Source organism: Amblyomma maculatum, chromosome 2, assembly GCF_055883805.1.
Source record: "Amblyomma maculatum isolate TAMU_Amacu chromosome 2, ASM5588380v1, whole genome shotgun sequence".
NCBI lineage: Eukaryota > Metazoa > Arthropoda > Arachnida > Ixodida > Ixodidae > Amblyomma > Amblyomma maculatum.
The window spans coordinates 84929010-84941887 of NC_139345.1; the positions used below are offsets into that span (position 1 = coordinate 84929010).

Sequence of the window (12878 nt, forward strand, 5' to 3'; positions counted from 1 at the left end):
GCCGCAAGGCTTCGCCGCAGTCACGTCGCGGGCGCCGCCGGAGACTACGCGCAGCGTGACCTCACGAGTGCACGGAGGAGCAACAAGCAGCGGCAAAGCTAGGGAACGAGAAGGAGGGGTAGGAGCGAATCGCGCGAGTAATCGGGCACCGTCCATAACGCCGCTCCTTCACAGAGCGCGCTTCTAAGCGGACCCGCGCAGCGGTGTGTATGGTACACTTTCGCCTACGTGATCCGCTTTCGTCGCGCTTTCACCCGGCCGAGCGGTGCGCGAAAGGCTTCAAACTCGCTGTTACAGCCAGGTGCCGACGCTCTTGACCACGAAATCCTGCTAGCGACTCAAGCAGGACAGGCAACTAAAGCTGTTCGGCTTTTTTTTTTTTTTAATTTCACATTGTCGTCCCCTTATTACCCTATCCCCCTAACCGGTTGGGTACCCCTATTCTAAAGCTCCTTATAAATTCGCAACAACACTGATTCGGCGCGCCCGTTCAACTTGCCTTAACCTTCACTGGAATCCATGAAATAGCATGGTACGCATCTCCTGTTATAAATGAAATGCCCTCTCTCTCTCTCTCTCTCTCTGACCAAGTGACCGTCGTAAGCGAAAATTTTCCGTCTACAAGAAACAAATGCACCACTTTCAAAGTTCCTGCTTCTTTACTACATCGTCAGAAGAGCATGTACAAAAGTTTAACTAGCACGCCAGTCCCTGAACGTAACTGCAGAAATTTGCAAGAGGCGCAGAAGCCGACCAAACACAAAATCCGGTATTTCTTGGCGGTCGGTTCGAAATACGGTCGCGCAAACGTCATATCATATCCCAGCGACTGAGGACGCAGACTCGAGGCCGTCGTGCACGGGTGTTATCAAACCCGTGCCGACAAAACACTCAGCGCCATCAGATACTGAGCGGAGGCTGAGTGCGCGAACGTGAAGGAAGCAGCGCCGTGACATAAGCTGACCTAACTTGTCGATCGTCGCGTTCTGATTTCCACAGGAATGCCGTTGCATCGAACGTATCAAGAATACCCCCAGGTCAGACGGGCGGCTCAGCGATACCACCGCGGCGTGACCGAATGCGGATGAACAAGCCACGAGAAGCACTTACGGCGAAAAACAGTAGCAGCGCGGTATATTGAGGAGCGGAGCCCATCGAAGCAACATAAAGCCGTTCAAGTGTGATGCTGCCCTCCTGCTTCCCCCCCCCCCCCTCACCCCCACACACATACTATAACCATCATCAGGAGCCAAATGAGTCCAAAGCAGAGGAAACGTCCACCAGTGGTGACCTCCACGCACCCGTGTTTCCTTGCCCTCATTACCGATACCGGTCATCTGTTCTGCCAATACTGCCTCTTCATTGTCCAAGCGCATCTCCTTCCGTCATCATGAGCTGGCTCTCATTTTTCTCCTTAATGTCACGCAGACAGACCTATCATTTTGTTTTCCACCGCTTGCCGCACACGGAGAAAAGGGGGTTGAGGATATACTCACCTTGATGTCCAGGTGCGCGATGTTCCGGTCGTGAAGGAAGTGCACGGCCTCCAAGATCTGACGCATGAGCCGCACCACGTCCTTCTCGGGCAGGCACTCCTCGCTGTCCAGCACGTGCTGCAGCTCGCCGCCGGCCGCCCTGCAGGAAGCACCCATCAGCACGAGCGTCCAGACATTCTCCGAACCACGAATAGCCAGTGCGCCGATAAGCTATAGAGACGCATATACGTGTCGCACAGGCGACTTGGGATTTAGGGTGCATCCGATATATGGTATACAGGAATAAAGCGCACTGTTTAGTTTACGCACTCTTCTGAGGGGAGAAAACCGCGCGGTGCAGAGAGGCCATGTATATCGGCGCAGCCCGACTGTGTTGTCGGCTCACATACGAAAGGCTATCGACTGCGCGCGATAGCTGCCGAACAATTTCACTTCAAATGCAGATCGCCACTGCTGAAGAAAAGAAACAAAAATAAAAATAGTCGCATTTTATTATTCCCAGACTTCCACGCGCCACAAGGACGACCAACGAAGGACAAGTTGCAAAGGGTACTAAAGACTGCGCAAGGATGGGGACAAGGAATGCACATGAGGACGACCGGAGAGTGGAGCCATTTACTTACAACTGAGCTTTCGAATACAACCGACGCGTACCAGAGGTTCGCTTGAAGGACCGCGCACTTGTGATGTGGCTGGTTGTATGGCAAATGGGCAGTCATTAGCGAATAGAGTAAGCTGCGCGACCCCAGTCATTTCCACCGCGGTTCTTTTTGCGACGTCTTAAGTATACTTTGCAAAAGTTAGCCAACTAGTCCAAACCAGGGTACTCGTTTAAGAAAAGTTATGGCAGTGACGATGCGCCGAATGGAACAGAGGTGATGACGACTCGGGATGGGCGATAATACCTCGAAAGTTGCACACTGACGTCTGTAACCGTCAAGAGCTGCAGTGTGTACCCGTACCTGCGCACGTGCTTCTTCAATTCAAACGTACAATAACCGAGCGGCGGAAAGAAAGCACTCCAGAAGCACGGTTTCTCAAACTGTGACCACGTGCAGCGAAAGCACGGAAGCGGAAAGCACGCCACCGCAATAAATTTCGCTGGGAAAAAAAGGATATTAGAAAGAGAACGAACAGAAACAAAACCGCGCCGTTAGCCCCGCGCGATCACTTTCAATTTTCCGGACAAAAGGAATCTGGACTGGCCTCGCGCGCGCATTCAACTCTTTGTTCACACGCGCACCGCATGCACGCCATACGACCGGGTTACAATCGTCGAACAAAGGAACGTTTGTTCCCCGGGCCATCGTACAAGCAGCCACGTTTCTACCATCAGAAACGCGAGATTTCATTCAATCCAGTGGGGGCGGCTGGAGAGGAGGAGGTGTAGGCGGCTCGCAGCATACATCAAGAGAGAAGCGATAGCTATCGCCGTCCCATCTCACGTTTCTTCTTTGCGTGCGCTGGTTTTCGACTTCCCCCTTCACCCCCCGCTCTCCGCTGCGATTGTTACATAGAGAAGCAGTAATATTCAAAAGGAGGACCACCGCCTCGTCCCCACCACCAATGCGTTCGGTGGAGGAGAGACAGGGCGCTCGCGTTCACGTTCACGTTCAAGCCCGAGTTCTGCGAGGGAAAGAGCAGAAAGTCGTAAAAACGAAAGGGGCGGAGGACACGAAGCCCGAATTGCTCCCCGAAAAGTTGGAGAAAGCGCGGAGGGAAAACGCGTTCACGCACCTTGCGGCCGCGCGCACTGCTGGAGTGGAGCGAGGGGTGGTTGCCGGTGCGTTTGACGTAACGCTCGCCGCGTCTCGGTTCATAAGGCTCTCCCATCTCTCTCCTTCCAAAGAGCCCGACATGTGGGTTAATCGTCGTCCAGTCTTTTCACGAAGTCTGTGTCAAAACGAAGTCGAACCGCAGGGCGGTGCAACGTGACGAAACGCGCGGGCGCTGTCTGTGTTTTGCCCGCTTTCTCGCGGGGCGGCGGTACCGTTCGTTGTACACAAGGGGGCGTCAGAAAGCGAAAATGAGGGGCGGTAAGATCGAGTGCACACCTTTCGGGCCCGTTTCGCCTCAAAGAAAGGCCGCCCTTGCTCGTAGCATTGTCATAATGCACAGCTAAATAGCCCCGTTATGATGCACGAACGGCGGACGTTAGTGCGCTTGAAGCTTCAGAGCACGTGCCATTAGGTTAAAGATAAAGCGAAATAACGAAGCTACAGCTTTCTAGATACTATCAAGAGAATAACGTTGGCCAATCAATTGTCTTTCTCTCAACATCGTTTCGACGTTGCCTGCAGATAAAACGTGCATTCGTTTATTCCGTTTGTAATTCTCGAACGCGGAAGGAGTCGTTATCGCGGAGAGTAATATTCATCGGTCAGTAATTAAAGAAATTGGCCAAGGCAATTTAGGAATGCGAACTTATTTTGTTTGCAACTGTCCTTTTCTGTCGCAGAGCATTGAGAGACTGGAACAGGGTTAGAAAAAGTATGGCTTCCCCAAAACGAAAATTAGTTGATTTTGAGGAAAGGAAAGGAGCATGGTCAAACTTCTACAATTAATGGCGGCGGATACTTTCGTCCTCGGCTCGAATCTCTATCGAAACTTAGAATCCAAATTCACTTAGCAATGTAATGGTATGAACCTAACTGAACGTTGCGCAAGGAACGGTTTTGTCGCAATTTTGAAACGGAATCATGTGGTATCTATCCGCTACCCTTTCCTGCAGACTCCACCCGTGAGATGAGTAAGCTTTCGCCTTAATAATCATTCACGCTTTTAGTCAACACGGGGTCTAGGCAGTATTGCTTGTAACCACACCCAAACGCACCGCGTTCCGTTCCATCGCACATGCCGTTATAATATGGAATGGTTAATGAGCCAGCGCGTTAATCTCGACAAAAGCCAAGGCTGCCAGCTGGCACCTTACAGTCAAGTTTCCATCCAGTGAGCCACGGTTATACTCCCGTGATAGATGACGTCACTAAACTCCTAACGACTCACCGCCGCTTTCCCAAAACGAAAGGAAAAAAGAAGAGACGAGGAAAGTGGTTGCCAGAACCAATGTGGAGATTACTGCCACTCGACCAAGCACATTATACTACAAGGATACGCCTCAAGTCCTATGTCAGAAGCGTCCCACGCGAGCGGCAGCAGCTGCAACTGCTCTCCTGACTGCCCCCCAGGGTTAAGGGAGGAAAAAAATATATCAGCAAGATAGTTGTGTTACTGATGACGTCGGACATGACCGAAGCAGCGTCCGCGAGCTTCAGCATCGAAATCACATCGAGTCAGCGACAGCCTTGCACGCGCATTTACCTTATATGAGTGTCCCACGACGCGAGCGATGAGCCATACGGCAAGAAAAAGCCTCTACGCGTGCGCACGCACGTACTATACTACATGTTGCATATACGGAGGCCAAAACAACGGGAAGGTCTCGGCGGCGAACGCTTTCCCCGGAAGTGAGCGGTCGTCACAGAGGAAAAATGACAGGCGTTTCGTCCGGTCTTCTCCCGTGTCTAATATGAGGTGGGCGGTCGTGGCCCGTGATGGAACGTTGCGTCCGCGCAGCTTCTCTTCCTGTGTGCCGAGCTGTGAGCGAACATTGTTAAGCCGCCTCCCGGAATTAGCGAAAATAGACAGATGGAACAGAGGACGACCTCATGGGAATCACGAGCCGAGCGACGTGCCTCCGGCGGGGGCCGCTTTCGTTGCACAAACCATGCATTGACGAGCAGAAGGAAGCATGAAGGAAAATGAAAAGAAAACAAAGGCTGCGGCGCAGGTGTCTGCCGGGGCCAGTGAAGGCGGGGGTGTCAGCCGAGGTTAATCGACCGGACGTATGCATGCATACGCGGCGGACAGGAGCGGCAAGGACGGCTCTTGTTGCTGGAAGCGGACGGGACCCTCGAGAAAACGAAAGCTGTCACACGGGCGGAAGGGAGGGGGGGGGGGGGGGGGGGGGGGGGCATATATAACGGACTACGTCGTTCCGTTAAGCGTCGGGGAAGGGCAGTGGTGGTGGGAACCCCCGACCCCATCTTTCATGCGCGGTAACGGACGCGCGCTGTCCACCCAGAAAAATGAACAAAAATGAGTCGAAAGCAGAGGTAACGGCTTCAAGGAGAAAGGCTGTCATTCTTCCCTCTTTCAAAGAGTGAGACGACGACGGCCATGCTGCAAGTTTTGCTGCGGACCTTTTCGAAAAACCGTTTCCTCTGTGACGTCTAATGTTCGCTACGCTGCCGTGCGCACCTGGCGAGATATTTTGCACCTGTTCGTAGCAGTCGAGAGACCTGCTTTGACGCCTGTTCTCTGGAACTGTGCCACGCATCAACTCTGTGACAACATTGCCGTGCTTACCCGAGTGTGATTCCTTCCTACAAATATCTACAGCGTGTTCACGTGAGCTGCAAACGTATTTACAGTGGGAGCCGAGGTCCGTTAACTTCTGCTAACCATTTTTAGGGTTAAACGCATTTCTGGGCTAGAGGTGCCAGCCTAGTTGTGCTAAATATGGGTGGACGGCAAATCGCCTTCGCAGAGCGCACAGTTGTGCAAGAAAAAAAAAAGTAATTCGGCCGATAAACTGGAGTGATGCAGCGAAAATGCGACAGCAATTTTCTCTCACTCGCAGGGTCTATTCCCAAGCTGATTCATTTGCGATTTTGTTTCAACTGCCTTTCATCCAGAAATATAACCCGATTCTGATTCTATCGCAATTCTGCTTCTACGGAGTTTCTCATTCTATGGCAATTCTGGTTACATTATTCTATTTCAATTCGCAATCGCTTCTTCCTTTCATTTTCGCTGAGTCATTCTAAGTCCAGCTTCTCTCTCACCCCCTCTTCCCTGCAGGTAGAGAAAGGGATCCCTGCAAAATAAAGAGAGGGGGGGGAGGGGGCGTCTCAGTTGGATTGCGCAGGCTTCACACAGGCGCTGACGCAGAACAGGTTTTCTTATGCCCTCGCATAAAAAAAAAAAAGAACACCTCCCGACGATTACGTTACTTCCTAATGCGAGATTTGAGCGCAGCTCATCAGCTGTTTCAGCTTTTCGATAAATTGCGGCAAAGAATTCGAGCAAGACATGTATGCACAATTGCAGAAAACATTATAGACAGGCGGTCGCAGTGGCGAACGGCGGCGGCTATTCGTTTCGGCTCTGGCGGTGCACATATCGAGATCCGCCGCCACGGATCCGGCGCTGATTGCCGCCGCACAGGGGAGCATTGGATGAGGAGCGAAGAGCAATTACGTTATCGCGAGGTCGCGGGAGGCAGCGCGTAGACCCATAGAACGTTGCACGGCGAAGAGATAGCGGCGACTGACTGATGCCGCTGACGCCGCAAGCGAGTCGTCAACGTGTCTGTGCGTTTCGGCTTGAGATGCGCGCACCGTGAACCGCAGATGCCGAGCCGGCGCTTCGGCAACCGGAGAAAAAAAAACTGATTTATTTATAGGAAGGGAAAGGCGCGGTAACTGTCTCACTTGATTTCTGTGGACACCGCAACCGCGCCGTAAGGGAAGGGAGGAAGATGGGAGTGAAAGTGGAAAGGGAGAAAGAGGCGCCGTAGTGGAGGGCTTCGGAGTAATTTTGAACACCTGGGGATCTTTAACGTGCGCTGACATCGCACAGCACACGACGCCTCTTCGTTTCGCCTCCATCGAAACGCAGCCGCCGAGGTCGGGTTCGAACCCGGGTACTCCGGCACAGTAGTCGGGCGTCTTACCACTGCACCACCCCGGCGGGGCTCGGCAACCGGAGAACACCGTCGCCGCCACGCAGGAAGAAAGAGAGAGGGGGGGGGGGGGGTCACGCAGCGGCGAACGGTGGCAGCAGGAGCGCGCGCAGCAATCGGAGAACACGCGCGGTCGCCGCGCCGCGGAAGAAGAGAGAGGGTACACGCAGCAGCGAACGGTGGCGGCAGGAGCGCGCGCTGCCGCGACTGCTGAGCCGGTTACGAGGGACAACGGCGACACCGACGGCGACGCGAAACGCAGGAACGGGCGCCAATTTAAAGTACATCCTGCAACAGGTATGGGATCGCCCCGTGGCCGCTGGTTCCCAATTCCTCCGATAGGGGTCCTGCGGCACCGACTCACAGCTCGAGGATGAGGATGAGCTCGGAGGGCGTCTCGAAGACCTCTCGCACGTCGACGACCCGCGGACAAGGCTCGGCCATCTTGAGCACCAGCGCCTCGTGCAGGATCTCATGGCGGACGTCGGTGGCACGCCGGCGCTTGCGGATGTACTTGGCTGCGAAGTCCCGGCCGGACTCGCGGTGCACACAGCGCCGAACCGTCGCGAATTTGCCCCTGCGGAGACAGAAGGGAGTAGACAGAGTGAGGACACTTGTTCTTCGACACACTAAAATGCCACGCACAACTGTAAGCACTGTTTTCGACTCAGCATCGCTTCAGCGACGGGAAACAAAGCGTCATTGCCATGATGGGACTGCGCATAATGCGAATCTTTGAAGCGACTGCTATTCTTTAACTTTGCGCATGGTGTCACATGGGGGAAAAAATGTTCCACAACGCTTCAGGCGTCGCTGGTGCTTGCAGTGACGGTATTCGCCTTTGAAGACAATCTTGTGAACGACTGAAGAGACACGCACGCACGCACGCACGCACGCACACACACACACACACACACACACACACACACACACACACACACACACACACACACACACACACACACACACACACACACACACACACACACACACACACACACACACACACACACACACACACACACACACACACACACACACACGACTGGCGCGCTGCACGTTTCCTACGACACGTGCGCCCCCTTGTTCGCATATGCTAAAACAGTCCATACGTTTCAACTACTGGTTCTAAGGGAACCGTCCGCCAAGCGTTGTTCGTTTAGGGAGCATACGACCGTTCACAAAACAGACGCCTTACTTTGTTCCCGCTATACATTTTGCACAACGCGTGAATTCAGGCAGCTTGTCCGCTTGAAGTACGGGTAAGATAACATTCTCGAGTACAGAGGCAAACCCGAAAAAAAAAAACTGTCTCCTATCCGCAGGAATGTTTTAATAAGCCCTCATTAAAAGGCTAAGAAATTCGTGCCCGCTTCTTCTGTGCAGCGGTCAGCAGGCCTTGCGCGCACGCATTTTAGTCTCGTCTTTTTTTTTTCTTTTTCTTTCGTGGGCATGTCGTAACGCTGCGGTTAGTATATATAAAAGAAATAGGCCACGAACTACTAAGCGCCGCCGTGGTGCACACACACGACCAAACCTTCACATGCGCGCTCTAACCACGCTCGGTTTATCTCGCGTTGCGAGCACGTAGTACGCGAGAGGCTACTGGCTTGCGTCATGCTGCGCCAGCACAACCGTCGAATGCCATTCGGCTATTAACCGAAACCAGATAATGACGCTCGAAGCCGCCTTTCCTCCACACCCTCGATGGGGAGCATTATTATTTTATTTATTTTTTTACAGCGACGATCACTCTTAACTGCCCGTTATATACTGCGGGCACGAAAGGATAAAACGAAGACAGCAATCCGAGCGAGCAGGTGTGGAGCTTTTGGGAAGGCCTCTCGCTTAACATTCGGCGCCGACCGCTGAATGGGACAGCGCGTTCCTGACATTCCGGTGTGGGGCGTTGCGTGGCTCTGAGGCGAGGACAGCGATTGTCGCGATACTCCCACGTCATAGCAGAGGGCGCCACGGGCGAAGGGGGTAGACGCAAGGGAACTACTAAGTGCGGGCTAGCAGCAGGCACTGTGTCAATGTACCAGCGAAGTGAAGCCCCGACTCCGCCGCGGTCTAGGGAAATAACCGACAGAGACTCTACAGGCGCCGAAAAAGGCGTGCTACATACAGTGTACGTAGGCCGCCTATTAACGCGCGTGCGAAGACGGAAAGCCGACGTTGCTGAAGACGACAAGTGCACCAATGTATAGGACAGCTCGAAGCTGAAGCTTTTCTTCGAGCACGAACAAAAAAAAAGTAAAAATGAAACGAGAAATGCGGACGACGCACGGAACTAGCAATGTAGTGATGAACTGCGAAGACTGACGACAGTCACTGCATTTCAAAAGCTATAGGTCGCAGGGGTGTGTATTGTCACCCATCTGTTCGTCGTATCGGACGGGGCTTGTTGTCGAATGAGTATTCTGCCTATCTGACGACAGGACACTATAACTGCGTCTCGGTGCACGCTTGGGACGTCACACAGGCCGTAAGCGTAGGCTCGTTGCATTCTCACACAATTACGAAAACGCGGCCGGTTTCTGCGCGTAACAGCAGTGCAACCGTGCGTACGTCCGGTCCTTCGATCGGCGGGAACGACGATGCCGATCCACTAAGGATCCGCGCTTCTCTATTTCCGTCGCATGAGGTGCGCTGGACAAGCGCCGTCTTAAGGGTCTAATACCAACAACAAATGAGCCGCTCGGAAGCAGAGACAGCCCGAGCTGAAACGGTTTCGGGGCTGTCGCCGTCGCACACATGGCCTCCGGCGATCGGGCACGAAGGAATCGCAAGAGCGCCCGACAAGGGCCTCCTCGGAAGTACAGGCGCCCAGCAGAGACCCACACGTAGGCGCCGCCCGACATGCGCAGCGCATTCGATCCCCATCACGACGCTGATGGATCGAGAAGACAAAGCGAACGGTTGCATCAGCGGCCAGAGCAGAGAGAGGAGACAGCGGGACCCATGCTCACGCGCCTGCGTCCATCATTACGGCGATCAGGAAATGCCGCGGCCCTGGGCAACGTTCTCCGCTTCGCAGGGACAAGCGTTCGGCAGCCGCTCCAGATGCGACGAGAAGGGCTTCGGTCAACACGTGGGCGGAGGCCACCGCGACAGGCTGACCGAGACATGTCCCTGCAGCAGCTCAAATTAAACGGGGACGAAGAATGAGACAAAGACGCTTGTGCGTCAAGCGCATGGTCGAGCGCCGCTGCCCTGAAACCTGACACTTCCGGGGCCCACGAAGGGTGCGACCAGCCGGTACACGGTATGCGGAAAGAGTAGCGTCAATCATGCGCAAATGCATGCTTTCCCCTCCTTGTTTTCGCGCGTGCCGCGCGCAGCCTTGTCCGTCCCAGGCGCGCACCTCCCGCTGTTGACCAGGGGAGGAAAAACCCGTGGATATGTGGGCGCCGCACATTCCCGCGATTGTCCGAGCATTAACAACAAGACGTCTCCACCGCATGCAGATCTTTCTAAGAGGCACCGAGAAATTCGCCGTTGGGCAGCCAGTGAGAAGAGCCATCGTATAGATCGGCAATAACTACAAATATACAGGACAGTCCAGCAAGCGCTAATCACTGCATACGCGAGCGTCCGACGAACGGGAGCTAAGGAAAACGAGTGTATACAAACGCAGCGCCACGGTACACGAACGTCAGGAAGAACAACGACGACGTGCAAAGGTCGGCAAGTCATTTCACATGCTGTTCAGCAGAAAGACTTGCCTTCGACATGTGACGTCACAGCTAAAACGTGTGTGTACACATTCCTGCTTCCCGCAGTGCACCGACGCGACAAAGCCGACGGTGGCGACGTGGACAACCACGTGTTCTCCCGTCATGACGTAACGTAGGTAGCGGGGGTAACACGCAACCCCCTGGCGAGGCAACAGCGCAGCCGTGACACGCCGTAAAGCTCACCGTCACCGGCGCAGCACATTTTACACCGATCGCCTCACGTGCGAAGAAACTGTACGCACCGCAGGCATACTTATTCATCCTCCTATCCGCATGTTCCGGCAACAGCGACCACATTGGCCATCGTGCGACTCCGTACTTTGCAGAACGGTATTAGAACACCTATCGGAGGCCTCAAGAGACAACACAGATACCACTCTACCTGACTGCTTCCGAGAACTACATACTGCCTCAGTATGTAAAAATGCGCACACAAGTAAATAAAGCACGCATTTCCCCGTTCTGAAATCTCTTTCAAGGGCTTAAAAGCACATTTTATGATCTCACACTTATTTTCTTAGTGTTTTCTGTTTCCTACTTGCTTCGTGCCCAAGTGATGGTAGTGCATAACGTTTCTTTCTTACTTGTCGATTTCATTTTGTATCAGGTCTTGTGTAGTTTTGCGTAGTGTTTTTGTTATTGTTGATGCGTGGCTTTAATTTTATATATTGATTGATGTGCTATGCAGTTTACCACTGTTTTGATAAGTTTTTTTTTTCTCATGCTTCATGCTTATTATGCTTCATGCTTGATGTTATTCATGCTTCAGTGCTTATCAATATCACTTTAGATTTCTTCTGTGGCTTTCTGTTTTTGGCTACGCTGTGAAATGACCAAGCAATGCATAATATTCAGACGCGTTGGGAAGCTCGTGTAATAAGAGCACAGAGCTGAAACTTTGGCACAATCTTCGGCTAACTATATATTATATAAATCCCGGAATCATTTTGCGTACGTGCTTTTGTTCACGTTTTACGTATTTTTTTGTACCCGTTCCCATTAAGTAACGCACTCTGTCGCCGCCACCTGCCGGTAGATGGCGTGAGTAGTAAATGTCCCAGAAAGCTGGGCATGTGTACAAGGGGGCCTGCGGCCTTGTCAAGCTGTCTTTGACAGCTTTTTCTGCAGGCCTCCTGCATCTTGTGTATTCTACTTGATGCAAATAAACATTATTATCATAAAAAAAAAGTGCAATCACGCCTTTACTGCCGAAGATAAACATTTTTGACCACCCGACACCTAACTATACTCCGTTTCATACATCAAGTGCAACACTACCAAAGCTACAGCTCTTGTTTGCGCTCTCCGCATCCGCGATAAAAAATAGTGCCTGCTCTTGACGAGAGAAAATAATAGTTGCTTTGTCCGCAAGCTTAATACATTTTACATTTGCCATCAACTTCATAAAAAGCACCTTTTTTAGGGAGAAAAGGTCGGATTTGGCTAATTTGTATGTTTTCTTATGTCGTTTTTGTTCGTGCCGCGTTTTGCTGCCCCGCAACCTTGCCAGCTGTGCCACCAGATGGCGCTGGCTGTGCCCTTCGCGCTGCGCATCTCTTTTTGAGAAAATGGTTCTTTGGTGCGCATTTTTTCTATAAGATCCGCTCTATGAAGATGTCTAAGCATGCGAAGCATGTTATTGCAAACGTGTATGCTCGGAATAGAGCCCGTTTCGGCAGGAACCACTCGCCTACAGAACGAGCGCGTAGTGATACGTCTCCTTTTTTTTTTTTGCGGACTACTTGCGTAGCTTTCGCTGCGTTGCACCTGATGTATGAAACGGAGTATAGTGCTCATTATACCCACACTAAGTGGCCCTTTCAATTAAGCAACACGAGAAAAACGTTAGACGCAATGTCTTGCTCCGTATACTTTCATCCGCATGCCTGTACATAG

At 52.5% G+C, this 12878-nt stretch overlaps 1 protein-coding gene across 1 annotated transcript in view; it reads right to left on the reverse strand.

Moving 5' to 3' along the window:
• LOC146199185 (serine/threonine-protein kinase 17A-like) overlaps window positions 1-12878 on the reverse strand; it is a 232938-nt gene that overhangs the window by 12305 nt on the left and 207755 nt on the right. The window contains exons 3-4 of the mRNA XM_084594649.1: window positions 7607-7819; window positions 1497-1635 (exon numbers count right to left, since the gene is read on the reverse strand). Of these exons, the coding sequence (XP_084450775.1) occupies window positions 1497-1635; window positions 7607-7819 (352 nt within the window). The remainder of the gene's footprint in view (window positions 1-1496; window positions 1636-7606; window positions 7820-12878) is intronic.